This window comes from Rousettus aegyptiacus, unplaced genomic scaffold, assembly GCF_014176215.1.
Source record: "Rousettus aegyptiacus isolate mRouAeg1 unplaced genomic scaffold, mRouAeg1.p scaffold_m13_p_7, whole genome shotgun sequence".
NCBI lineage: Eukaryota > Metazoa > Chordata > Mammalia > Chiroptera > Pteropodidae > Rousettus > Rousettus aegyptiacus.
In genome coordinates, this window is record NW_023416310.1 from 77,486,773 (window position 1) to 77,513,620 (window position 26,848).

The 26,848-nt window shown below is 53.7% G+C and overlaps 1 protein-coding gene across 11 annotated transcripts in view; it reads right to left on the reverse strand.

Moving 5' to 3' along the window:
* Window positions 1-26,848, reverse strand: part of WWC1 (WW and C2 domain containing 1) — a 129,138-nt gene that overhangs the window by 20,101 nt on the left and 82,189 nt on the right. For 10 of the 11 annotated variants that reach the window (XR_004952144.1, XR_004952143.1, XR_004952142.1 and 7 more), the window contains exons 6-16: window positions 26,609-26,738; window positions 25,132-25,278; window positions 23,828-23,901; window positions 20,072-20,314; window positions 13,283-13,372; window positions 11,895-12,430; window positions 8,732-8,840; window positions 8,229-8,309; window positions 7,441-7,527; window positions 5,724-5,916; window positions 42-194 (exon numbers count right to left, since the gene is read on the reverse strand). Coding sequence is in view for 8 of the 11 variants with exons in the window: in XM_036224952.1 (XP_036080845.1) it covers window positions 42-194; window positions 5,724-5,916; window positions 7,441-7,527; window positions 8,229-8,309; window positions 8,732-8,840; window positions 11,895-12,430; window positions 13,283-13,372; window positions 20,072-20,314; window positions 23,828-23,901; window positions 25,132-25,278; window positions 26,609-26,738 (1,843 nt within the window). In the remaining 3 variants the exon portion in view is untranslated. The remainder of the gene's footprint in view (window positions 1-41; window positions 195-5,723; window positions 5,917-7,440; window positions 7,528-8,228; window positions 8,310-8,731; window positions 8,841-11,894; window positions 12,431-13,282; window positions 13,373-20,071; window positions 20,315-23,827; window positions 23,902-25,131; window positions 25,279-26,608; window positions 26,739-26,848) is intronic. The other variant, XM_036224951.1, reaches the window with a different exon arrangement.

Genomic DNA, 26,848 nt, shown 5'->3' on the forward strand with positions numbered 1-26,848 from the left:
TGCTGCAGGTGGGAGATGGCGCGACCTGTGGCCCAGCTCACCGTGCTTTCATGCCCTGGGGTGGGGGCCAGGGCTCCCCCTGGCTCAGGCTCCCTGCTCTGTTTCTTCAAGTATTTGCAGCTCAGGAGGTTGTACCAGCGCGTCGACCTCTCCCCAGACCGGCACACCTCAGCCAGGCTGATCTGGGCACCTCCCTGTTGGGGACGGGAAAAGTGAGAGTGTCAGCAGGGGCTGAGCGGGTGTTCTGGGAATTCTGCTCCTGGGAAAGGTATGGAAAACAGCACTCCAGGAGAGCCGGAAGCTTCCTGGGAGGAAGAAAGGGCTAGTCGGTAATCATTTCCAATTACTGAGTCACTAACTTATTCATTCAACGGTTTACTCACAAATGTCTGTTAAAGGTTTATCTCTAGATACTGGTATGGAGAGCTCTCACGTTATATCGTTAAGGGAACATTTAGGAGAGTGCTCAACAGAATATATAGTTATGCTATTTTTCGTACGAGAAATGGAGAGAGGGATAAGTATATATTCTCTCTGTATATTTTGTACCGTATCTGAGGTACAAGGGAGAGGAACAAGATCATTTGATCATATATGTAGTGAGAAAGATAAAAAAGAAACTAATCAAACCAGTTACCTATATAGGTAGGTGGTGAAATTGGGATAGAGGCGGCGGGAGGGGCAGGATTCCTCTTCAGTAAACTTTTAATACAGCTCTTTGAATCATGTAAATGGATCCCTTAAGATAAAAACTAACTATAACAAATTAAATGAATATTCCTCCCAGAGAGAGGATGTATTTCAAGTGACTTAATAGTTTTACTGTATTTTTACCATTCATCCTTGCAGAAAGAACTACAAAATAATTTTAATTATTCCTTACTATTTCGAGAAAAAAATGACATGTCTTATTTGTTTCACGAAGTCCCCTTTTAAACAGCTCTGATGAGGTTTGGGGTTTAGCTCATTCGTGTTCCCCAAACGTAACAGAGGCTGTGCCAGGGGGTGGCAGAGATACCACGAGCCAGTTGGCAAGGTGGGCCCGCAGACAAGCCAAGGCTCAGGACGGCACCTGGGACAAGGTGCGAGCTCTCCGACCCACCTGGAGTCCTTTCTTCCAGTTTTCCCTTCTATCAGGATGTGCCAGCGCATGGCACAGATGGCACTAAGTCCTGATACGGCTAAAGGTAACTTCTAGGGGAACAGTTGTGAGTAGATAAAGAACACAAACCCACGGGGACGATTCACTTGCTCAGCATCAGCTTCCTCACCTGGCAAACGGGAAAACTACCTGCAAGACTGCTGGCACGTTTCAGGTACCCAGGATAAAGGTAAATATACACACACGTTTATTCATTTACTATTCTCTGAGCCCAGAGAAGAGACTGGAACCACAGAAAAGAGAGAGGATTTTGCCCCCAAGGGGCTCACAGTTTCCTGAGGAGACAACGAACTCATAAGATAGTACATGTTTGAGGGCTGAAGAAGAATGAATAAAATCGCAGCTTTGAGGTGCAACATGGGCACCGTATTACTATTAACTTCAGCACGATACACTGTCTACTTTGGGCTGGCTCCCAGGTGTGAATACGGTCTAGGTCACGACCTGGACGGGCCCTGAGGGCATTCATGTATTCGTTCATTCAGTGTGTACACGTCTGCTGACAGTCTCCATGTGCCAGGCGCTGTTCTGGCTGCTGGGGATACATCGGGATTTAAGGCAGATAAAAATCCCTGTCCTCATGAGATTACTTACATTCCAGTCTGCAGGAATCAGAAAAACAAATCCATGAGTAAATTCTACATTGTATTACATCGAATCTAAGATGTCACCAATTATAAAACGTACTATTACTTCATGCACCACTAAGAAAGACAAAAAAGTTGCTAATTAAACTATGAGCTGCCATCTAGTATGAATTGCATCCTGACTTCAGGTGATAAAACGTGAAAATAACATGTACTCGAAAATCTCTGCTGTAGAGAAATGTTAGGTAATGAAAAACTGTAGCGAAGAATAATACAGAGAAAAGGGATGATAGGAGAGTGGAGGGGGAACGTGATTGTCCACAGGGTGGAAGGAAGGCCTCCCTGAGGGGGTGACACTTGGGTCAAGCCCAGAATGAGGTGAGGGAGCAAGCCTTGTGCATCACTATTCAGGAAAAGAAAATTCCAGTCAGAGGAAGCAGCTAGCGCAGAGGCCGGGAGCGGGGAGCACGCTAGTGTATTAGAGGAAGCGTCTTAGGGATCAAATCCAGAAGATAACAAGGAGTAAGACCCCCGAGGGCCTTGGAGGCCGGGCAAAGGGCCCAGGTGTGGACTCTAGGTGGAGACAGAATCCACGGCAAGGTTTCAAGCAGAGGAGTGGCATGCACTGATTTGCGATTAATAGGATCGCGCTGGCTCCTGTGTTGGAGAGGAGGGGAGGCGAGGACGAGGGCAGAGGCGGGGAGACCCAGGGGTAGACTGCTCCGACAAGCCAGGTGAGAGACGGCAGTGGTGGGAGGTGGCTGGAGGCTGGGGAGCTTCCCAAGGTGGAGCTTCCAGGAGCTCCTGAAGGACTGGATGTGGGGCGTGAAGGGTCAAAAGGGTCCAGGTTTTAGCGTGCCCTAACAACGTGTTAAAGGTCCAGTGGAGGAGGGAAAATCTGAAGACAGAGGAGAAAGCAGAGTAACTGTTGGCGGTGCCATAGCCCTGGAGAGGGTGGCCTCAGACGGGAGCGGGGAGGGTCCATCCTTAGAACCAGGAGAAACGGCAAAACCTCTGGCAACAGCAGGTGCGGGTGGCAGATGCTGGAGGTTTTAGGAGAGAGGCGAGGACAGGAACTCGCCATGGAGACGAGCCAGAGAGTAAACTGTCCAGTTGCCGCATTACATCCGGGGCAGCATTGCGGCTCAGGGGAGCGTCACAATCACGATTTTCAAATGCCCCCCCCCACCCCTTCCGCTCACAGCATGGCGGTGTGGCTTTCCTCCAGTTGCACAGGTGGAGAGGACGTGGAACTCACTTCAACAGGGCTGGGGCTTTGCTAAGGGGGGATGGCCAAGGGAGAGGGGGCCGAGGGGCTGTTGGAGTGGTTAGCTGTGGGACACGAGCGTGGCCTGGGAAGGGGGCTGCCCCAACAGAACCTGGGTTGCGTGGCACTGGGCTCAGCAGTGGGTGGGGTGGGGTGGGTGGGCAACCAGGGCCCCGCTGGAAAGCCTGTGACCACTATCAGGCCATGCTAAAGCATTTGGTAGAACTGATGCCAGTGACATTGGAGAAAGCAGGCCATGCATTCCTCCCAACCCATCATTCAGGTAGGTCTGGGGACGTAAGAGACACTTACAGTCACCCTATGTGTTGGATGACCCCGGCAGGTTACTAAGCCTTTCGGGGCCTTGATCCCTTATCTGTCAACTGGCAGTAATCCCAATGTTCCTCCCTAGGGCAGCTGAGAGGATTAAATGAGGTACTGCACGCAAAGGTCTTAGTCCAGTCCTAGATATGAAGACACTGCTCAGAACAGGCACTCTCGCTGCCTGGTTCAAAGCAGGCTGGGGATTCCACGAGGGGTTCTGCGGGGAGACTGCGTGGGAGCAGGCGGCCCTTCGCCGTGTCTCGCTTCCTCGCCTCCTTCAGCCACCAAAACACAACGGCCTGACACTCCACATTCCCATGGGATACGGAGCAGTAGGCTTTCCATTGGCCACGAGTGAAGACAAACCGCGGCGAGATGAACGCTTGGCTGCTGCCATGGCAACCGAGCAATGGCCAGACTTCAATTAGGGAGGAGAAACAAAAGCCATCCAATTAGGAGAAGAGAACAGAACTGAGCCTCCTCTCACTCAGGAAGGGCCGGGCAACGCTTCGCGCTTCGCGGGAGCAGCCTGGGTTTGGAGAAGCGTTCTGCTGTCACCCAGCGTCCCCCACGCCTGCCACACCCTTCTGTCGCCTTCCCCGCCTGCGGGCTCCAGGGAGCACTGTGCTGGCACAGAGAAAACACCGAGGGTCTGATGTGGGGGGGGGGGGGGGGCGCCGAGGCGGATCGGCCTGGGTGCGAACTCTGTTCCTGACCGTGTGACTCTGGGCAAGTTCTTTCTCATCTTTGGGCCTCGGTTCCCTCACTGGTGTAACAGGGCCTATTCGATGATACTGAGTGAGGAACAATAAAGATAACGGACGTAAGGCACTTAGCTCAGCCACATAAATCATACCGCATCAACGCTAGCTATCATATTACCGTCAGTGATAACAAAATCAGAAGTGGCAACGATGCCGTCACGTACCCCGGCTGAGGAGGAGAGGGATGGGAACTGGTACCCAGTGCAGACTCTTCAACTGCTTTACATCCTTGCTCCCCAAAGTGAGATCTGGGGACCAGCAGCATCGGCGTGACCCGAGGGCTCGTTAGAAATGCAGAACCTTGCTGAATCAGCGTCTGCATTCTAACCAGAGCTCCAGGTAACCCGTGGGGGAAGTGATGTTTTGAAGCCTCATTTAATCCCCAGAGAACCACCTGTGAGGTAGGCAGTGTTAGCCAAATTTTAAAGAAACTGAGAACTGAGAGTCTTAGGTGACATGGCAGGGGAAAAGCAGGGCTATTGACTCAGCCTCAGGGACAAGGGATGTGGCCCCACAATTCCATGGCAGAGAAGGGTTTTACAGCACAAGCACATCCGGGTCAAGTATGAAGAGCAAGAAGGTTAGGGGTCAGGGGGAGTTCACACCAGGACGAAGGGGACCAGCCTGCCGAGGGCCAGGGCTGCCCCCGCCGCTCTGCCAGCTTCCAGACACGGAGGCTGGAGGAAGCTCCGGGAGGCGCACACATCCTGTCTCCCTCCTCCGCGTGCGCCCGCCTGTCCCGCTACCTGAGCCCATTCATCTCAGAACGGCCCTCAACACAATGTACCATCTATCTCGGCTGGTTCCCAAGTTATCCATCAAAGGTGGCCTTCGTTATTTCATACTATCATTCAAATACCCTGAAATCTAAACGGCGCAGGGTTCCCGAAGCCCTTCGTTTCTTTTAACTCAGTCGTGCAGCACAAGCAGCCTGAGTTAGCGACAAATCCCCATTTTACATATGAGAAAGCTGAGCGACATCCACCTGCACTTGGGGTCTGCCTGTCTCTAGGGACCCAGGGCTACTTCGTCTCTGATCCTGACCCCTACTAATGCAGGGAGGAGGAGGAGGAAGTTACAGGAGCTCTGCTCCAGGGAGTGTACTAGCAGTGGCCCCGTCCAACGAGAACCTACTATGTGTCAGACACCTGAGTAGGTGCTTTACATGAACTGTCTCACTTAATCCTCATGACTCTTCCAGTGGGCATGAGGGAGGCATTATCATTTGCATTTCATGGGCCAGAAAACTGAGAATGAGGGAGGTGAAGTAACTTTCCCAAAGTCGCCCAGCTACACAGTGAGTGGTAAAGGTGGGATCTGAGCCCCGGTTTGTTCTCCTCTAATCCACCACATTATGGTATGTGTGACTCTTTCTTCCAGGTTCTAGCAGTTTAAAAAACACTTTCAGGCCGGTTACTCCTCCTCCCGTGAAGGGAGCTCCTCCACCCCGCTAAGTGCCTCTGGAAGAGCCTCTGTCTAGGACCACAGAGGACACTCACTAACCCCGCAATCTGTGTTTTCTCTAAGCCTCCTTCCCAAAGCGCAGGCGGCCCGATCCTCAGAAGGACGGAAGTCTGGGTGGACAGACAGATGGACGGACGGACAGACATGGCCCTCACCAGGCAGTCCTCCAGACGGCTCTGGTCTGTGGTACAGACATCGACTCTTAAGGTCTTCTGGTGAAGGGCTGGGTAGGACATGGACACCGAGAACACTTCGTTAAACACGAGGGTATCCGAGGCGTCCAGGGGCCGGGTCCGGAACAGGCAGGTGGTGCTTTCGGAGCAGGGAAGGACAGCCACACGGATGTTCCTAGGGGACAGAAACACAGGAGAGCCAGGGTCAGCCCAGACCTGGGGCTCAAGAGCTGGGCTGATCAGCTGTTGCAAATGCCGAAGAAAACAGTGGACCGGGGTCGGTCTGTCTCAGGTTGTCACAGTGAACCGGGGTCTGTCTGTCTCAGGTCGTCACAGTGAACCGGGGTCTGTCTGTCTCAGATCGTCACAGTGAACCGGGGTCTGTCTGTCTCAGGTTGTCACAGTGAACTGGGGTCGGTCTGTCTCAGGTTGTTACAGTGAACCGGGGTTTGTCTGTCTCAGGTCGTCCCAGTGGACGGGGTCTGTCTGTCTCAGGTCATCACAGCGAACCGGGGTCTGTCTGTCTCAGGTCGTCACAGTGAACCGGGGTCTGTCTGTCTCAGGTCGTCAGAGTGAACCAGGATCTGTCTGTCTCAGGTCGCCACAGTGGACGGGGTCTGTCTGTCTCAGGTCGTCACAGTGGACGGGGTCTGTCTGTCTCAGGTTGTCACACAGGTATCTGTGAGGGCTGCAGAAAGGGCCCCTAAGGATATCACATTGCTCTGCCTTCTCCTGAATCCCCTAAATCCTCAGAACCTGAGAGCACATGCGCCTGAGGCCAGCAGTGTGCACAGTTGCACGGCGAGGCTGCCTGTTAACACAGAGGAACCCTCACGCAATCGCTGGTAGGAAGGTAACACGTGACCACCCCTGAGATCAGCGTGACAATCCTAACGAAGTCACAGATGCAGTTATCCTTTGGACCACACAGCTCACTTTGGGGTGCTATTGCACAGACACCCCTGCACGAGAACCAATGACATATGAAGTTTTTCATCCTGGTGCTGTGTATGTGCGCAAAAGGCTGAAAACAGCCTCAGTGTCCAACCTCGTCTTCCTCCTGCCTCCCTCCTTCCCTCACGCCGCACCCCCGGATGCTGGCCGGGCGCAGGCTGCAGAAATGTCAGCCCCTGCTGCTGCCATGGAGGCCCAGGGTGTCGTTACAGGAGAACACGCGGGCAGGTGGATGCAAGGACACACACCTGGTCTGCGCCGGGAAGGGCCGACAGGCAGGCAGTGCAGGTATTTGCCGTGTTATCCATTTCAAGGTAACACCCGTCACATCCAACAGAAGCAGAGTGACGGGTGTTGACTCTTGAGAATGGCGCACCTGTCTCTTTCTGCGTGGAAGACTGGAGTTGAGGGCAGATAAAAGCGGCCATGACATTCTCCTTCGGGTGGCTTCACGTTCGCAAGGGCAGGGATTTGCTCCCCACTCTCTTCTTCACGCTGGCACACAGTAGGTGCTCAGGACTTATTTGTGAAGAAACCAAAGCTGTCCAGAGCGCTTCTCTTTATAGATGGCGTGCTTGCCATCATGCCTCTGTGTCCGCATTCACGGTATTGACATTTTGCATCATGGCCACAGGAGTTAAATACCCACAATGGGTTTACGGCCCATTGTCTGAGCATGAAAGAGCAGGAGAGTGAGCCCGGGGAGGGCCACAGAGGGTGAGAGGGTAATCAGCTACATACTCACACTTTCTGGTCTTGTTGCAGCAACAGAGCGGAAAGGTTACTCAGCTGGATGATTAATATTGCAAATTGCTTATTCTTCTCGTCATACCTGAAATGGAGAGGAGCATAAGGAACACCGATAAGTAACGCACTCTGTCTGTCTGTCTGTCTTGTGTCTGTCTCTCCCTCTGTCTCGACAATCACAGGTCTGGCTGCTGGCTGCTCTGGGGCCTGAGGTGAGTTGGGAAGTACAGGCCTAGTGCTTTTCTGCCATTCGGGAACACAGGAGCTATCGGTCAGAATGTTAAAAGAGAAGCTAGAAGTTTGTATAAAATTTCCTAATATTTAAATGCTGGCAATTTACACCTACTAAAAAAACCACTGAGGCCATTCCCCCGTTAAGAAGAAACAAGAACAACAAATCTGGGGTGCAGCCTCGAGGGGCCGACTTCGGTCCAAGTGGTCGAACTCTCGATGGGATGGTAAGACAAAGGCCACGGCAGCAATGACCGAACAGAATGAGGGGCAGCAGGTGCCGGTCTGGCTCTGCCGCCGGCCAGCTCAGTGAGTCAGGCTCAGTTACGATGTCTTCAGAACCTCATTTTTCGCTTTTGTAAAAAAGGGAGCTGGGAGGCAGGGCAAGAGCGAAGGCCCTTGAGCTAGGAGCCTGCCGCAGTCAGCAGGTTTTAGGGGTTCAGGCTTCCTCCCTGGGCGGTGGGGAAGGCAAAGGCTGGCACGGCGCTGCCCACGGGGCGGGGACCTTGCACGGACCACACGGCCCTGTCCTTGCCCCCAACCCCCGTCACTTACTTCAGAGCTATCTGAATCCGGGTCGCACCCGCCGCTTCTGACTCGTCGCTGTCAAACGCAGTAGCTTCTGAAGCGCCCAGTCTGGAAGGCGAGGTGGAGAAGACAAAGGGTCAGAGTCCCCTGCAGTGACCTGGGGCCAAAGTCATCTTCCCACAACAAGGCTGTCTGGGAAGGCGCAGTCGGGTCCTCCAGGAGGAAAGTCAGGCTGGATCCGGACCCTCCCTTCCCACAGTCGCTCTGGAACCTTCTCCGGAAGGGGCTGCCGTCTCTCCAGTGCTTGCTCCCCTAGCCTCATGCCCCCTACTGGCCACCAGAGAATGAGCACGTGCCACATGGGAAGCGCCCCAAGCCCCAGGAGGAGCTGCGTTGTCTGTGTTTTCGGGGCTGCCAGAGGAAGGACATGTCACCTGGGCATGCCCTCCTGTGGGTCCCCAGCACACACCTCGGGGGCCCAAACTTTGCAGATTCCGGATTCCCAGAGATCCAGGACTCGGGGCACCCACCTCTGCACAGACGCCTCGTACACTCCACTGTCCCCGGCCACGGATTCGTCCGACACGGCAGCTGAGACACAGGCCACTTTGAGGCCACTCCCCTGGGCTGTACTGACAGCTGGAGAAAGAAATGGGAAAAGGAAGGATGGCAAGGTGGGGTTCGGAAACCAGGGCATGGTTTCTGCAAGCACGTTTTTGGCCCATTCACCCTCTGTCCTAAGACGGTCCTGCCAAATTCCAACGACCTCTGAACTCATCGCCTTGCTCTGCGGTGAAGGAGATGGTGGCTCCTGATTCTACGTTCGACATCCCAGATGCTGGAGTCCAACTTCCTGGGTTCAAGTCTCAGCTCCACTACCTACTTCCTCATGATAGTCAGACAGTGATTTAACCTCTTCAAGCTCCAATTCCTCATCTGTAATGTGGAGATGATGTGACCCACCTCGCGGGACTGTTGGGAGGACTCAGTGAGACACGTGGACGTTTGCAGCACAGAGACTGGTGCAGGGAGACTGCTCTATAAAATCTGCTGTGACTGTCATTCTCGTCACTACGGATCCCCACACACTGGGGTGAAATAACAGCCCCTGGACCCTCGAGAAGGGCACGGGGAGGATGGGAAGGATGGAAGCACGGGCTCTCCCACCTGGCCTATCCCAGCCCGCTCCCGACTCAGCTCCCCTCCCTGCCACTGGCAGAGGCCCGCCCTCGAGAGTCTCCGACCCGGGGCCCAGGCCAGGCACTGGCTACTTGCTACACATTCCTTCCTGCCCCGAGCCAGGGGTGCTGACAGTTGTGCCGGGCCCATTGGCGGGTTCAAAGCCACCAAGATGAATAGGATAGTTCCTGCCCTCTGCATGACAGGGAAGGCCAAATTCAGGACCCTCAACCTCGAGGCCATTGCTACTGGGTACCCGCTGTGTGCCAGGCACTGGAGACAGACCAGAGGACACACCAGGGGTGGGCAGGCTGGGGGAGAGGGATGGTGACAAGCCTGGGAGCTACCAGGGGCTGTCTGGGTGCAGCTCTCCCGGCCTGTGTCCCGCGCCTGCTGCAGCCCACGGAGACCTCCCGCCTGCAGACCCGCACGTCTCCACCCTCCGCTAAGCCACTTAGGGAGATTAATTTGTCCGCTGACTGAACAGCAGCACTAATCGCATAACCTGCTTAGCGTCTGCCCTCAGCCTGGCATCGCTCACTGCAGGAAGGGCTCTGGAGGTGGCATGGAGGAAGCGCCATCCTGAGACATGCAGTCTCGACTGGCCCACGGCCCCCAGGACGCTGTGGGGAGGAGGGGGAGTCACCCAACGCTGGGCTCTGTCCCCTGTCCCCAGCTTGGTTTAACGTGCGCTTGGGCAGCTCAGAGTCTCGTCAGAGGCTCCACCTGCGCCTCCTCCTCTCGGGGGAGCAATCTCCTCGAGCCTGCCACCTGCTGTAGCAGGAGGCCCGTTTTGATTTTTGTTTGAGAGCACTCAGCGCGCGTGACTGACTCCCTTCCTGAGGAGGGAGCCCCAGGGAACTCTTCTAGGAAAACGGCTGGCGCTCACCCAGCAGAGCCTGCAATCAACCAGGGAATCTCATCTTCCCCCTTTGCTGCCACCGGCCCTCGCGCACGTGTGGGTGACCCCGGGCCCAGCAGCGGCCCTCCCGCCCTTTCCTGGAACCGTAAGGCTGAGACGGGGCCAGCTTCTCCTAGCTGGCCTCACAAGGAGCCAGGAGCAGGAGGCCGCGGGAGCTGGAGCCGGCACGCGCCTGCAGGCGGGTTCGGGGCAGGTGGTCCTGGCACCGATCCTGACTCGACCACTCTGTAGCTGTGACACCAACCGTGGCCAGGTCATTTGGCCTCACTGTGCCTCACTTCTTTCATCTGTAAGGTGGGGGATAAAGCAGCACCAACCTCACAGAGGTGTTGTGAGGCTTAAATGAGTAAATACGCAGAATGGTTCCTGTGTCCAGTATACCTGAAGTTGTTAAGTCATAGCCAGGAACACCCAGGTGAGCTTGCTGAGCACCCTGCTTAGTTCTGACCTTCACACCCAGGGCCAGATGGATGGCGTGGGGCCACTGAGCACCAGACTATCTCAAGAATGAACACGCTTATATCTTAAGAGGAATGTAATAAGTGATGGCCTGGATTCTAATCCTTGCTTTACTACTTGCGAGCTGGGGACCTAGAGCAAGTGATGTCACCTCTCCGAACTGCCATTTCCTCACCCGTGAAACGGGCCCCCTAGAAGTAACCCACTGCACCACGTAAAGCACACTGCCCGCCACATGACGCACCCCAATAAATGTTAACTGTTATGATCCGTTAGGTGGTTGCTGCTAAAGATAAAGAGGTTTTCTCTCAATCGTCAGCATCGTCGTCTTTGCTGAAGATTCCAACTGGAATCTCAAACCACAGCACAATCAATGTTCCTTCTGAGCCCCTGCAGAATTCGGGAGTCAGTCACGTGGGTCCCCACTGCGATCAGGATAAAATCCGAAGTCCTTACCACAGCCCCACAGGCCTGGTGTGGCCTTGCTGGGGACCCCCTCCCTGTGGGGCCCCCACAGCCTCTTGCTCTACCTCAGAGAGTCTCCTTTGCTTATCTCGAGGCTGGCTCCTTCTCACTGCTGCAGCCTCTGCTCGAATGCCACCTTCCTCCACAGCCCGCTCTGACTGGCGGGCCCACCCTACCCTGGAAGGTTCCATTTCATCCCATTTTCTTTTCTTCCCAGCGCTCTGACTGGTCTGGGTGTACAGTTATTGTCTGTCTGTGCCTTCATTTTCATGCACACTTTATGGGAACAGGGACCTGTCCGTCCTCAACACGGTATTCTCACGACTAAACCGGTGCCTGGCACACGGCACGTGTGTTGACTGAATGAATGAACCGTGTACATCCACTAGCTCGGGACCTGGCATTTAGTTTTAGCAGGTACTTAATAAATAAAAATTATCTGTTGAATGAATGAATCCACCACAGAAAAACCCTTAGCCTGGGACCTAGAACATAATAAATATGTAATAAATACCGACTGGATGAATAAATAAATCGATATACCACGTAAAGACCTGCCGCACGGCAAGCAGTCAGTAAGTGATGGCCATAGTTATCGCTGAGGCCCGAGCTCAGGCCTGAGCCCAGAGACCAGCTCCCTCCCACCCTCTGGCTGCGCCACTCTCTACCTGGGCCCAGCTGCTTGCCATCCGCTCCTGGCTCCTCCAGCCGGAACCGCTCTCGGGCGCTGCTGCCAAGGCTCAGTTCGCAGAGAGTAGCACTGAGCTCTGGGTCTTCAAACCCCAGAGGGCTCAGAAAGGCGTCTCCGGCCAGGAGGGGGTCAGCGATGAGAGGCGAGCAGGGCGGGGATGGGGAGGAGAGGGAGGAGCGGGGGGACAGGGAGGTCATGGACTTCGGGGTGCCAGACAGGGAGCGCAGGGCCTGCAGGCGGCTGCCCCCCTCTGCCTTCTGCGTCTTGGCCACTTCGTCCTCGTGGATGGTGGTGATGCAGCCCGAGGGCCGGAAGCCCGTGGCCCCCTCCAGGAGCAGAAACTCCACCTTGTACTGCAGTTCCGAGTCCAGTTGCTCAAAGGGGTCATAGTAGAGGTCAGTGAAGCTGGCCGACGTGGAGGAGTCCAGGCTGGAGGCGGCCAGGGAGCCCCGGCTGGACGTGAGGGACCCGGGGCTGCTGCCTGAGGACAGGGACTGCATGCTGCTAGAGAGGCTGCGGGCAGGGAGAGAGCGCAGGGTGAGGACAGGCAGAGCGGCCGAGCCATCAGGAACTTCCCGCCTGACTGAGAAAACCATCACAGGCGCTGAGGGCACATCATCCAGGTGCGCCCTGCTGACAGTCCCCAGGGCAGACCATGTACCCGCTTTCAGTAGAGAGGAAACTGGTACCCCGAGAAAGCCACCTAATCAGAAAGTGGCAGAACTGGGATTCCAATCCAGGCCGACTGCCTTCAGAGTCCATTTTCCCCTTCTCTCTCCCTCGGTTTCCCAAACTTCCACTGGCTGCATTCCATTTTCACGATACGTCTCCTAGCTGAATCTAGCCTGAAATGATACTTCTTAGTATTTTTCTTTACCTCAGTTTTTTACACTTCACAACATTTATCTTAAAAGCAAACCTTATATATCCTAAGGACAATTTTAAAAGCAGTTTCACTTTCTACAAATAGAAGGCAACTGTTAAAAATGCCTGATGAAAACAAAACATTAAATTCCAGCGATACACAGTTGCCCACCAAGGCCCAGGCCTGAGGCCTACGTTCTCTGCGCGTGGGAACCGGGTGGGCAGATACTAGAGACGGGAACAAGACACCCTGGCACCTGACGGGGCCTTGGCCTCGCGGCTGTCGGAAGGACTGAGGGGCTGTGCTCTGGAGAGAAGGACCCTGCCCTCGGCCATGTCAGGCCCAGCCCGAGTCTGCCAGACTAACTGCCTGCCTGCTGGGCTTCTCCACGTGCTTGCTCCAGCCACGGAGGCCACGTGCCGGGCAGTGGCTGCACTGGGCCATCTTGGGACGCCTGCGTCTGGCCAGCCCCCAGCGAGCACACACGGCCCCCGACTCACCTTTTCAGCTGGGAGTGCAGAGCTGCCACCTGCAGGGCGGCTTCCTCCAGTTCTCTCACCAGCTGGCTCCTCTTACTGTTCAGCTTCAACCTGAAGGGAGAGAAGCATGAGAGGGGAGCCCCAAGGGACCCGGGCTCCATCTCCCTGAGACAGGCATCACAGGCGTGTACTGTGATGTACACACTGACAGAGAGACAGACTGACTCACTCACATACACACGCACGAACTTCCGGGAAGCATTTTATTAGGATGTTTGGGGAGGTGTGGCCTCCAGTACAATCCTAAAGTCGCTGCTATATTATTCATCGCCTACAATATGCCAGGTGCTGTGCTAGAGAATTTACGACATTGCCTTAATTCACTTGCACAATAACCCTGCATGGTAAAATGGTTATCACTTTATATACAAGGAAATTGAGACTCTTAGTGTTAAATAATTTAGTTAAAGCTACGGATTTGGTGGCAGAATTAGGATTCCACCCAACCATCTCTCCCTCCCCTTCCCACTCTCTTCCTCTCATCCATCCAGGCCTCTGCTCACTAACATTTGCTCTGTGCCCACCTTATACTAGACCCTGAGGATAAAGCTGTGAGCAAGGCGATCTGTTTTTGCTCTTATGGAGCTTACCTGCTCCTGTGGAGGGTGGCGGGGGGGGGGGGGACAGATATTAAGGAATACTCATATCTAATTAATATACTACGTGATGAAGTTCATGAGGAAGGAGTACAGAGTTTGTAGAAAAGAAAGTATGAGGCGAGACCCAATTCAGACTGGCAGGTGAGCCTCTTTGAGGAATTCACTTTGTGGCTGAGCCGGCTGGTGCTCACCCAGATCTGTGCTCCCCGGGCCACAGCTGGACTGCCCCCCCCCCCTGCCCCCAGCCTCCCCTGCAGCGGGGTGGGTGCGGCATGTGACCAGGTTCTGGCCTACAGGATGTGAGAGAAGTGACGAGCGTCAGGTTGAGGTGGTTAAGAGAGGTGGGTGGGTCTTCTCCCCTGTCCCCTGTCCCCTGGAGGATGACTCCTATGACCTGAAAGGGGAGGTGGCACAAGATAAGAAGAGGCTGGGTCCCTGAACGACCGACCATGCTGAAAGCTGCCCGTCAGTGAAGACTATCCAACTGGAGGCTACGGAGGCAACGGAGATTGGGGCAGGGCGGGGGGAGTGGTTATGTCTCACAGGAGTTGGCTTTCTCTGACTGGTAGAGAAATTTAAGCTGATACGAAGGATGAAGAGGAGCTGGTCAGGAAAAGTGCAGGGGAAACAACATTCCAAGTAGGAAATGTCAGCAGAGACCTCTGTTCAGGTCACCGTGGCTGCTGTGAAGAAAATGGGCAGGCGGCTACGGGCAGAAGGCAGGGAGAGGAGTTAGGGCGGCGGTCACGGTGTGACTCAGACGCTGAGGACTGAGGTGACTCTGGGGGAGACAGGGAGCACATGGGCAGGAGGGGGCGGGGCCAGGGAGTCAGTGAGGGGACTGCAAGGTCACTGCCACCGGCGCCTGAGGGGATGTGGAGACGGGAGGCAGAGCAACCCGGGGGAAGGCAAGGGCTCCGATACGGATGTGTGGATGTGAGCACTGAGCAGGTGGGCGGCCGTAAAGGCAGGGACCACTGTCACATGGCTCGCCACATGAAAGAGATCACCATCTGCCACAGGCTGAATCGTGTCCCCCAACCCCAAATTCACGCTGAAGTCTTAACAACACAGCACCTCAGAATGTGACTGTATTTGGTGACAGAGCCTCTGAACAAGTGATTAAGGTAAAATGAGGTAACACGGGTGGGCCCTGATCTGAGGGGTGTCCTCTTAAGAGGCAGTTAGGACACAGTCATGCACAGAGGGGAGGCCGCGAGACGGCACAGCAGACGGCCATGCATAAACGGCCACCTACAAGCCGAGGAGAGAGACCCCGGAAGAAACCCCTGCAAATGCCCTGGTGTCCAGACTTCCAGGCTCCAGGTCTGTGGAAAAATACATTTCTGCTGTTTAAGTCACCCAGTTTGTGGAACTATGGCTAGGCAGCCCTGACGAACAAATGCACCCTCTTAGGGTAAAACACAGAATGAAAAAAAAGGCAGGGCCCGGGACCAAGTTCTGAGTATATACTGCATGCCAAGGCTGAATGGACTGGTGACAGTCAGCAAAGGAAATGGACAGAATGGGACTGGGGAGCCCAGAGAAGATGTTGGGGTGTGTGATGGAGTGTCACAAATCCTGGGAGCCAAGGTCTGCACCCAGGCACGTCTGACACTAAAGCCCAATTCACTGCCTCTCCCTGGCAGCGGTACCCTTGGGTTTGGAAGAGAGTGCTGGATACAGGCCCACTGCTTAGCCCCGAGCTTCTCCCGACATTCCCCCAGAGAGGACAGCTTGGGTGGGCTCCAGGGAATGTGCTGGCCCCTGGAATGGCTCCTTCTAACCTCTGGAGTGGGCCAATTCTGGGAAGGGGCCCCATCAAGGAAGCCTTTGCCCTGACAAACCCATGACCTGGGGTGCTCCCGTGTATCCACTAGGTAGATCAGTGACTCTTGGTGTGTGGCCCATAGACTACTTGCATCGGAAAGGGAGGAGTGCTCAATAAATGCACATCCCTGGGTCCGACTCAGGTCTCCTGGACCAGGAGTCCGGGTGTGGGGGCCAGGGATCCGCCTCTTCGCCGAGTATCCCGGGGGATTTTTAGGCGTGCGAGAGGGTTATGAGCTGCCGCGCTGATTGGGGGCGGCAAGGCAGGGGCCGTGCATCGCTCCCCCAGCCCCCAGCATGGCGCCCAGCCATGGGCCTCTCAGTGAGTAACTGCCAAATAGAGGACTTTGTCCCAGTTGAAGTGGGCCAAGTTCATGTGCTCTGCTGAAAGACCATGACACTAAATCTCCCTTGGGCAGATGTGTTCCACTTGTGGGGATTCCAGCCCTGCCTTCTGGATGACGGCCCCTTGTGCCATCCTGCAGGATGCTGACCCACTGCTCCTGGAGCACAACCAACCCAGCCTGGGGCCTGGGAGAGAGCTCGTTTCCACGGAAAAACCTAACCGCACTATCCCTCCGCCAACACGCCCAGGCCTTCAACGCAGGCCCTGCAAGGAAGACCAGAGCTGGCTCCAGAACAGGTGAGAGAAGGTGAGAGGTGGGCAGGGCCTGGAGCTGGGCAATGAGACTTGAAAAAGTTGCAAAAAGAGAACCAGGGCAGCGGGCAGAGTAGCCTTGGCATGGCCCTTGGCCAGTGTAATGCCCAGTCCCGCCTGGGGCAGGGCAGGCAGCAGCCGGCAGACAAAGCCTGTCAAGAACAAGGTCCTTGACGCACCACAGAACAGACAGGACCACGGAATCTCCTTGACCCTTTGTAAGAGCGAAGCCCTGAACTGGCGTGAGCTCTGGCTCAAGGAGCAGCCGGGGCTCAGCATTTCCACCTCCGTTTTACTCCTCCCTGGGAGAAAACCACATCAGCATGTTCTGAGAGTAAATGCAGGTTCCCACTGGAGCCCCAACAGGATGCTGAGGGGTCTGGGGGTCAGGTGGCCTTGACTTCCTGAGCACAGGGGTGCAGCCACCGTCGGTAACACACAGGTGCTGAGGCCTCCTCCCAGACGCACTGGGCTTGGCAGGCCGTATGGCCTGTGTGTGTGCTGCCCGGCACATGCTGGGAGGCCCAGAGCGAACACATCGAGCACAGAAGGCGGAGCATCTGGAAGGCAGGGCTGGAATCCCCATGAACTCAGCGCAGCACCCGGGGTGCTGGTTCAAAACGCAAGAGCCTGAGCTGCATCTCAGGCCAGGGGAACCAGTCCCCGGGGTGGGGCCGGGGAGTCCGCGCTCCCACAGGCATCCTGCCCGATAGCGCAGTAGCTCCCAGAAGCAGTGGGAGGGCCCGCGGGAAGGGAGCGGGGAGCAGGGGTAGGACGAGGGGAGTCAGGATGGCTGTGATTTGTGATTGGGGTTTGGCAGGTTCTGTGGTGTGTCTTTCCTGAAGGTGTCTATCCCTGTCCTTCTCAAAGGCACCCTGAATGGAGAGGCTGCTGTGTCAAGATGAGGGCGTAACACTCCCATTTTGAGAGAGAGAGGAGCACGAGAAACGAAGAAAGAGACCTAGAGCGACGCCAGTCGGAGGGATGGACAGACAGACAGACAAACGTGGGGCGGAAAGCAAACAGCGATGGATGCAAAGACTGCGGGGCTGGCTCTCTCCCCTCCCTGCTGCGGGAGGCTCACAGCCGTCGGGACTGTCCGTCCCCTTCCCCAGGCTCTCTCCTCTTCCTGCCCACATGGCCCCAGGCTTCCCTCTGCATGTCCCCCAGAGGATCCTGCCCCTAGGGGCCTTGCAGTCGCCTGCTTAGCAGCTGCTGAGCAGTGCAGATTCTGGCTTCCCTGGACTGACTGTGTGAGCTCACTGTTCATGGGGCTGAAGGCAATAACAAATGACCTTCGAAATGGCAGCGGCCTAAAGCAAGCACAGGCTCTGGAGCCAGGGAGCCTCGGCTCTAATCTCCGTTCTGCCACTCGGTGATGTTGGCTGAGCCTCAGTTTCCTCATCTATAAAAGGAAGACTAACCTCAGGGTTGCTGGGAGGTTTAAATGAGATAATATAAGTTACAGGGTCTGGTACAGAATGGTACCTTTTGCATGCAGCATGGGAGTCTCTAAAAGAACATCTGATTCTAGTTTCAAGAAACCAAAATTACTATGGCAGAGAAGAACCTCAATTCACAATCTGGTCCAACCACCTGCCTTCAGACTATATAGGTATTCGATGTAATTACCCTATTTTTTTTCCTCTATTAGGCAACTGAAATACATATTGGCAATGATTTGCTCAAGGTCAGCCGTGGGAAGGCACTCTCTTTTAACCCAGTAGGGAGTAAAGCTGCCATGAGTCTCCTCTCTTCGGCAGCTGGCCCTGAGCAGGACAAACAGCTAAGGGCTTCCCAGTAGCAGCTGCAGGGTCTGGGAACAAGTGAGGGACCCAGAGGACGAACAGACAGACCAGGGGATGCATGCAGAAGCCTTCCAGTGAGGTCTGCCCAGGCCAGCTAACCACATGTTCTTTCAACTAACACTGAAGGCATGAAGGCACAGAGACACAGGTCTTGTCCCCAAGGTGCACAGTCTGAGAGAAAGCAGGACAGAGAGTCTTGGCGCTAAGGGAGATTTCCAGAAGGTGCTCCCAAACGGTATAAGACCTATCCCTCTCCTCCTCCCACCTGCCTACTGATGGGTCAGCACTAATCAGCCACCCTTCCAAGGAGAGGATGGAGAAGAGGAAAATGTCAAGTCCCTAGTAACAACTCTGACAAAGGGCTTGGTGGGGAGACATTCCCCAATACTGACTGGTTGTCAATGGACTCTGATGTTTTGCGAGAGGCCAGGAAGAGGCTGGTCGGCTTGATCCACCGAGAACCCCACCGTGTGCAAAGGAAGCTCACTCAGTTGCTAGATGGGGTCGTGACCTGGGTGCCTCAGAGCTCAGAAGGCTCCCTGAAGGTGCCTTAGGACCCATCACTGGGTGACGCGGAGAGAGCACATCCGGGCGCCTCGGACTCCTGCCCTGCCTCCACTGGGGCACAGGCAAGTTCACCTGCCTCCTAAGCTGGGCGTCTACCTCTGGTTTCACCGGAAAGAATTCCCTTGCTCACCCTGCACCCCACATGTCTGAAAATCACTATTTTCAAATCTAAGCTCCTTAAGGGCAGGGAACTTGCTCTGTAAAGTCTGCTGTCAAAAAAAAGTGAAAATAACGAGAACAGATTTTAATAAGGGTAGGGATCATGGCTTACTAATTTTTCAGTCCTCCAAACTGCCTTGTACACAGAAAATGTGTAACAAAATATTTCTTAAATGAATAAACACAGGGCTGACAGACAGACAGAATGAATGAATGAATAAACAAACGAATGAATGAATGAGAAGCCGGGGACTGCAGGACCGCCTGTGGCCACGAGGCTATGCTCTGCACGGCGTGTGTGCAGGCTGGTGGGACTCTCTGAAGGAAATAAAGGCCTAAACCAGAGGATGTAAACCAGTGGCTTTCAGCTCTAATTGAGCCCACAAATGAAGCTGATTTAGCTTTCAGAGTATTAAAAAAAATCTTTTTTGGATTAGCTGCCAATATTACAAAAAAAATCCAAACGACTCTTTTCTGGAAAAAACAGGGACTTCTGGCAACCTGGGGCCTGCACTCCCACTTGCTGGAGGAGGGGGACGGCACCCACTTTGGACAAGTGGGGTCTATGCATGGCAGTCTGACTCAGCCCATGGCCAGGTGGGCCTCCAGCATGTAAATCACTTGATCGGCCCCCATCTAAACCAGTGTTTTACAAATTGCAACTCCTTAGCATGGGGCAGAAATCAATTTAGTGGGTCAAGACCAGCATGAAAAGAAATGTAAAGTAAGACAAAACATCGCAGGGCCATCACACAAAGAGAAAAGTATGCATCGTTTTCTGAAACTTTTGCATAAGGCGAGTCGCTGTCACAAAGTTGGAAAACAACTGCTCTACATTGTATAGTTACGTGGCTTACCTTAGTCAGAAGATAATTTCTGAAAACCTACTTGTCAGCAGACCTTTCAGTAATGCGACCCCTGTGTAAAGTCCTGGGGTTGCTAGATGGCGAATCATCCCCTCCTCCACCTCCATTTGCTACTTTGGAAAAATGTGAGACCTCAAAAACTGAGTGTCCTCAGGGTGGAGCCGAGTGTGGCAGGGTCCCCCGCGGGGGGCTGGAGGAGTGAGCAGCACTGAGGGAAGGCTCCCACGCGCCCCCCGGCCCAGCCCGGCCCAGCCCAGCCCCACCTCTCCGTCAGCGCCTTGCTCTGCGTGTCCCGCGCTGCCTGCAGGTCCTTTTCCAGCCGCTTCCGGGCCATCTCCAGCTGCTCCACCTCCCCCTGGGTCCACTTCCGGGGGCTGATGAAGCGCATCTCCTTCAGCAGCTCCTCCTTCTCATTGATGAGGATCAGCCGGTCCCTCTCCGAGTCCAGCACTCCAGGCCAGGCTTCGCTGTCGAGCTTGGCCAGCTGGATCTTCAGGTTGGCGACCCTGTGGGCCGACAAGGTGAGCGTGACTGGTGTGCCCACGGCATTGTGGGAGCAGGGTGACAGGCTGCATGCCCGAGGAGTAGAGGGACGAGGAGCCATGATATCCACAGAGTAGCCTTTCACACTCACTGACTTCCTTTGGATTAGCACGTCCTCTCAAGGAACACATTTTTATCTGACAAACCCGCGGGATGCCTACCACGTGCCAGCACTGAGTAGCCTCTGCAGGGATGGGGCGGAGACATAAACAAGGTTATGTCCCTGCCCGAAGGGACACCAAGCCTGATAGAACAGAAAGCTGGAATTATCAATAGCCTCTGAACACCAGCTATGTGGCCTTGGGCAAGCCTCTCTGAAGAAATTAACCCGTTCCCTATGGGGCGTGGGTGAAGGCTTTAAGACACAATCCATCAACTCTCAAAGCGCAGTACTTGGCACACAGTAAACACTTAATAAACATTTCTGCTGCCCGTTATTTTCTGGTTTCACCATTTACTAGGTATATGACACTGGCCAAACTCTCTGAGCCTCGCAGATAAGACAACGATTACTCATTGTGAAAATGAGCCAAAATGTATTCAGACTGGCACTTACTAGGTGCACCGAATCGGTGGCAGTCATGGGCCCACCACAATGCAGCAAATATGACGCCACAGCTAACCACGTTCACAGTGGTGGCAACAAGTGTACGGAACTGTGGACTTGGGGCCAGAGGCCGTGAGTTGGTGTCTTGGCTCTGGCCTTCTTGATGAAAGGGAAGTTTTGTTAAGAAATCATTTCGGTATCATGAGCTTCTAAGCACAGTGCCTAATACACTGCAGGCACTTAATACATGTTTTAAAGGGAGGAGTTGGGAACCCTGTCCCTTAACTGCTGTGAGACTTAGCATCCTCATGTATGATTGATTACCTAATACGCTAGATATCAGGTATGATTACCATTGAAGCAAATCAAAATTCATAATATGATTAAGAGCACTAATACAAATATCTAAAAAGCAATCATGTGGCCCTTTAGGATTTTCTCTTTGCAAAGAGCTTTCACATCCTAGCTTCACCTCACCCCTAAAAGGTAGGTAAGACCTGGTGGGTGACCTTGTTGGGCAGATGTCCAGAGAGGACATGGCTCAAGATCGCAAATCATAAACCTGGCCAATAGTTGTTGAGAGCCCAGGCCTCTGGACTCCTAGCGTGATCATATTTGCAGATAATGTGGCCCAACACTTATTTTATCAAAATACTGTTAGAGGCAAGATCTCCGTGTTGTGTAGTGAACATTCCACACAGAGACACATATCTAGGTTTGCTCACTCTCCAGCCGAGTGTCTCAGCAGGGATTCTTAAGAGTTAATGAATTTAAATTCCATATTCACGTATACGGCAATCCATCGAGAACTGCCTTTGGGATAACTTAGTAGCTGCTGTGCTCCACGGCTTTGAGGGCAGAGTGGTGCGGCCAGGTCTGGCAAGGGGTCCACTACATGTGGACGTTGAAGGGGTGATTGATGCTTTCTTGGATGTTCTTTCTAGTGGCACCTTCCCTATGCCAATGCTCCTTCAACTCAGGGCCATACGTCCTTTTGAGAATCTGATGAAAACTACTAGACTCGCTCCTTAGAAACACACGTGTGACAAAGCTTGGCATATGCAATGGCCAGACCTTGCATTACAGCCACCGGCCCGCCCTCCTTCAAGTCCTGCAGGCTCAGCTCTCCCATTCGGCAGGCTGCTCTGCTCGGTCCCTTACACTTTAAATTGGCTTTGGGCGGAGGGAGACGCACAGAGCTGGATAAAGGCAGATGAGATAGGATGTGATAAGATGAGAAATTAGTTGTGATATGACTTCTCTCTGTGATGAGAAGTTGAATGGCTCAGCCCCCGAGAGAAGATTCCAACCCTTTAGTGTCTCCAGAATTAATCACCTAAGATAGGCAGGCATTACTGCACTGGAACAGACCCGGGGTGCAGGGCAGTCCCCTTCAGAGGAGAAGAGAAGTGACCTTCCGAATGCGGAAGTCCTGTTCTTTTGGTGGACCTCTAGGGGGAGCTAAGATAGTGCAGAGGACGTGTTTTTCCCCCCTACCTGACCAGTATCCAATTTCTCCCCCTTTTGTTAATAATATTCCAAGTTTTCTTTGGGAAATCACTCTTCCCACATTTTCAGGTCACTTGGTTCTCATGAAGCTGACTTCAACCTCCCTCTTAGAGTTGGGCACATGATCCACACCTGGACCTTCAGACAATTCTAATTCTCCCTGCCCTGCAACGATGATATTGATTCACTCAGAAAAGCCAGCGAGTCTCAGCACCCACACTTGTTAAAACTGTTAGGAAAGGTAGACACTCTTTCCAGTGGGGCTGCTAGCCCGGTACTACATATACATATTCATAAGCTTTGTGTTGACAAGAAAGTCCGTCAACACAAAGGCAAACAGGGTGGAGAAAAGAAAAGAGACTGAGTCTATGTAATATCATTTCACCTGCTGGATCCAGCTATGCCTGAAGCTAGCCCTCCCCAGGACTTTGGAGTTTAATAAGCCAACAAATGCCCTTCTTTGCTTCCTCTATTTCCATCGGATTTCCGTCACTGCTGCAAAGGGTTAGAATGCTCTCAGAGTTGGCAGAAGAGAAGTGTTTGGCACTGCCACATGCTACCTGGACTGGCTTAGAAGTCCCACGAGCCAGGCAACTTAGCCGAAGGAAAACAGAATGCAATACAGCTGGCTTCATTCACCAACACTGCTCTGTAGGCTCTTTCCCAATAAGGCTGACTCAGTGTCTCAGAAGATCATGAACTTGAAGCCAGATCATCCAAAGTTCAAATTTTGACTCCACTACCTTAAAAAGTCATGAAACATCTTGCTCTTACCTTTCTCCTTTCTAACATGTCAATAACCATACATCATCTATGCTATACGGTTGCCTTTAAAACTAATTGAGATAATGCAGATACAGAAGTCTTATTACAATGCCTGGCCCGTAACAGATGCTCTGAATATGTCAGCTTTATTATTTTAATTGTATTTGTGGCAGTGGAACTCACCTGCTCAGGATCCTGTGAAGCCACAGAACACTTAAAGTCACTCGGGCCTACACTCCTTAGAAGCACAGCCTGGGCCAAGCACTGGGCAGGGGACACTGGAGTGGGTAGGATCCAGAGTCTTTTTAGCCTATTGCTAAAACTCCAGTTGTGCGCCTTCAAACCAAACTGCATACGGGGTCACTGGAAAACCCTGATTATAGAAACTGAGGCCAGCAAGTGGAAGATAACCAGGCTTTGAGGTTTAATAGATCTGGGCTAAAAGCATACCTCCACCCTTTGGCTAAGTATCTCTGGGTCAGTCACTTCCTCTCTTGAGTTTCGGAGAATAAAAATAAGATTTTAAGACCTACCTTCATCATCTTTGTAGGATTAAACAGGACGAGGCACGTAAAAAACCAGGCACAGAGCAGACCCTTTACGATAGTTATTGCTATTAGAACCATCCCACCCCCAGCCCCCAGCCTCTAATTACCTTCTCTTAGCCTCTTCATATCGGAGGCGCAATCGAACCCTCTCTGCCAACTGATTGTTGCTGCTGGTGCCGAACTGGGGAGAAGAACAAAGTCTGGAATTATATGGCTGTTGTGGCCAGTGCTGAGTTGAGTTTCAAGAGCTCAGGAGAGACCTGACAGCTTGTGTGGGAAGCAGCTAAGAATAACCCCCAATTATGGAGCTGACTGAGCGGATGGCAAGGAAGCTAGTTAGGCAAAAACACTTTTCTTCTTTCAGGCCACGAGAAGGGCCTCAAACGCAGACATCGATCACATCTAGAAGAGAAGCCGGGGGCCCAAAATATCATGTTGCAGCTTCAAATAACTTAGAGCCCATTCAAGCCACAGAAGCATGGAGGACAGCCGGTCAGGAGGAGACAGGGACAGCCAATATACAAGAGGGCCATTCTGGGAGCCCTGGGGAGGGGGTTTAACCAAAAACTCGGGAGGCTGCAGTCAGGAGTGAAACACTGGGTGAGTGAAGAGAAGGTCCTAGAAGTGGAAGGAGGCACAGAGTTCCTTCACAAATATTTCGGCCCGCAAGAGGGTGACAGTGGACACAGGGGTGGTGTGGAGAGGAGCGGGCAGCCCCGCTGGCTGGGTCAGTTGGTCAAGAGCGGCTACAAGGCTCGCCCAACCAAATGTGGCTATAGCTTCTCTTCATCGGTGGGAATGCAGCGATGTCAGAGAGGAACAGCACTGCAGCCACGGAGGCTGGGAGGGACGTTTGCTCGATGTCACCTGCTCTAGGAAGCAAAAGCTCTCCCAAAACGGTGGCTTGCCACAGGTCAGTCCTGCTCTTGGCTTCATGAGCTACGTCTGGAGGGAACTTGCACTGTTCAGTACTATGACCGGACTGAGCTTTAGAAGTGGGGGCCAGGCAGCTGTCTGAAAGCTGCGTGCACTGTTTTGGGACAAACAGGAGGAAAATATCTTGTTTTCTAGCCGGTGAAAGAAAAACGGAGAAAAACGGAATAGTGCTGAAAACAGCATGAAGGAAATCAAAAGTACTTTCTGTGCAATATCTAGAGACACAACCACATGGCCAGGTGACACTCGGGACACAGAAGAAGTGCTGACATTTCGTCTGCATCCTCAGCTGTAAAGCTGGGGCCGGATCTGCAGCAGAACGGAGCTCCAGAAGGCTGAGTTAGCAGCCAGCCCCACAGAGCACCGCGAGCCAGCTCCTCAGGTGAGGGATGAGGAGGAAGGTGGCCGCCCACCACAGCAGCCTCCCGAAGGCTGTCCCTTGGGAGGCCCCCAGCAGCCCGCACCGCCTACTCACACTTCCCGAGATGTCTGTCTGGGAGCTCACGTCCAGGTACTGTTTCGGCAGCGGGAAACTCGAGCTCTCCAGGGAGCTGCTGCTGGACCACAGGTCCGAGTGCGACCCTCTGTCGGTGCGGAAGCCGTCCTTCAGCATGGCGAGGCTCTGACGGGTGGAGGGCAGGGTTAGCAACACACCTTCCTGGGAGGGGGCTCTGGGTCTGTCACACTCCTTGTGCCTTTCCCTCCACTTTTCGTAATTTTGCAGGAACTTACGGTCACCCAGACATTCTACTTATCTTGAAAAAAACCACCAGTGAGCGGGGTCTTAGTAGGTGCCATGCCCATCGCATGGGAGAGACTAGTGGGGATGTTGGCTCTGGAGACACACTGCCTGAGGTGGAACCTCTGCTTTGCTATTTCCTAGCTGTGTGAACTGAGCTAGTGGATGAACCTCTCTGTGCCTCAGTTTCCTCTCCTGCAAAACCGGAATGATCACCGGTCCTATCTCACGTGGCTATCGTACTGATTAAATGAGATGAACAACGCCAAGTGCTATTACAGACAATACTCAGTGACTGTCAACCCTACTGCGACCTTATCAATCCTGACCACAGTCCTGCCGGGAACGACCCACGATTATCCCCGTTTTATCCGTGAGGGAGCCGTGACGTGGAGAAACTGGCAGTTGAGAGCCGGGATCTGGTCCTGGTGTATCTGACCAGAGACTCCGCACTCTGAGCCGCTAACGCGACGGGAACGTGCCTCCCTGTCCACTCGTGCCTCATCTGGACGCTCTCACGGGGCTGCTGTCCTGCCAGGAGCTCTGCAATCATTCTGTGTGTGAGGGAGCGTGCCGCTTCCCTTCACCGAGTCACTTACGGCACCTCTGAGCCCCAGACCCCTGACCTGCTGGTGAGAACAATGATATCTCAGAGGTCAGGGTGGTTCCTGTGAGGGGCCGTGAGAGGCACAGGGGTTAAGAGAATGGGCTTCTGGGACAGGTGTTCGTGGGTCTGCAAGTCACTCAATGCTTCTGAACCTCCACATGGTCTTTACCTGTATGATGGGGATAACGCAGGACTGATGTGAGGAACGCGTGGGGCGCGATGGCAGGCAAAGTGCTGGGCACAACTGCCGGGCACATTAAATCACATTCATCACCATTGGTTCAGTTCCCAGCATCGAATCAGAACGTGCGATAAAATGCTCACAAAGATGCTGCATTCCGACGTCAAGGCTAACGATGCCGGAACACCCCCCTTCATGCGTTCCTTCGCAAAGTAAGCCGATTCTACCATTTACATTAGCTGTGTGGCCTTAGGCAAGTTGCTCAATGCTTCTGAACCTCCCTTTCTTCTATAAAATGAGGCCGAAAGCTCAAGATAACTAGTGAGAACGCGGTGATTTGTGTAGCATGTGGACAGAGTCCACGAGTCCAGGCACAGGTGTGTGGGAGAGATGGAGGTGGGGCCCGTGTCACGGAATTCTCGTACCTTAATGAGATCTTGCTTCTCCTTTTCTCCGCAGGTAATGGCCTTTTTGATGGCTTTTGTTTCCCTCAAGACAGCCTGAGCTTCATCCAGTTTGTAGCTGCCCTGAGCATCAGACATTTTCTTATCGATTCTAGGAGACAGCCAACGGGAAAAGTCAGAGATGGGGCGAGGGGCGGGGTTTCCCCAAGGCAAAAGCAGACCACGGTGCTTCATCCCCTCAAGAAGTCTCCTCTTTCTCCT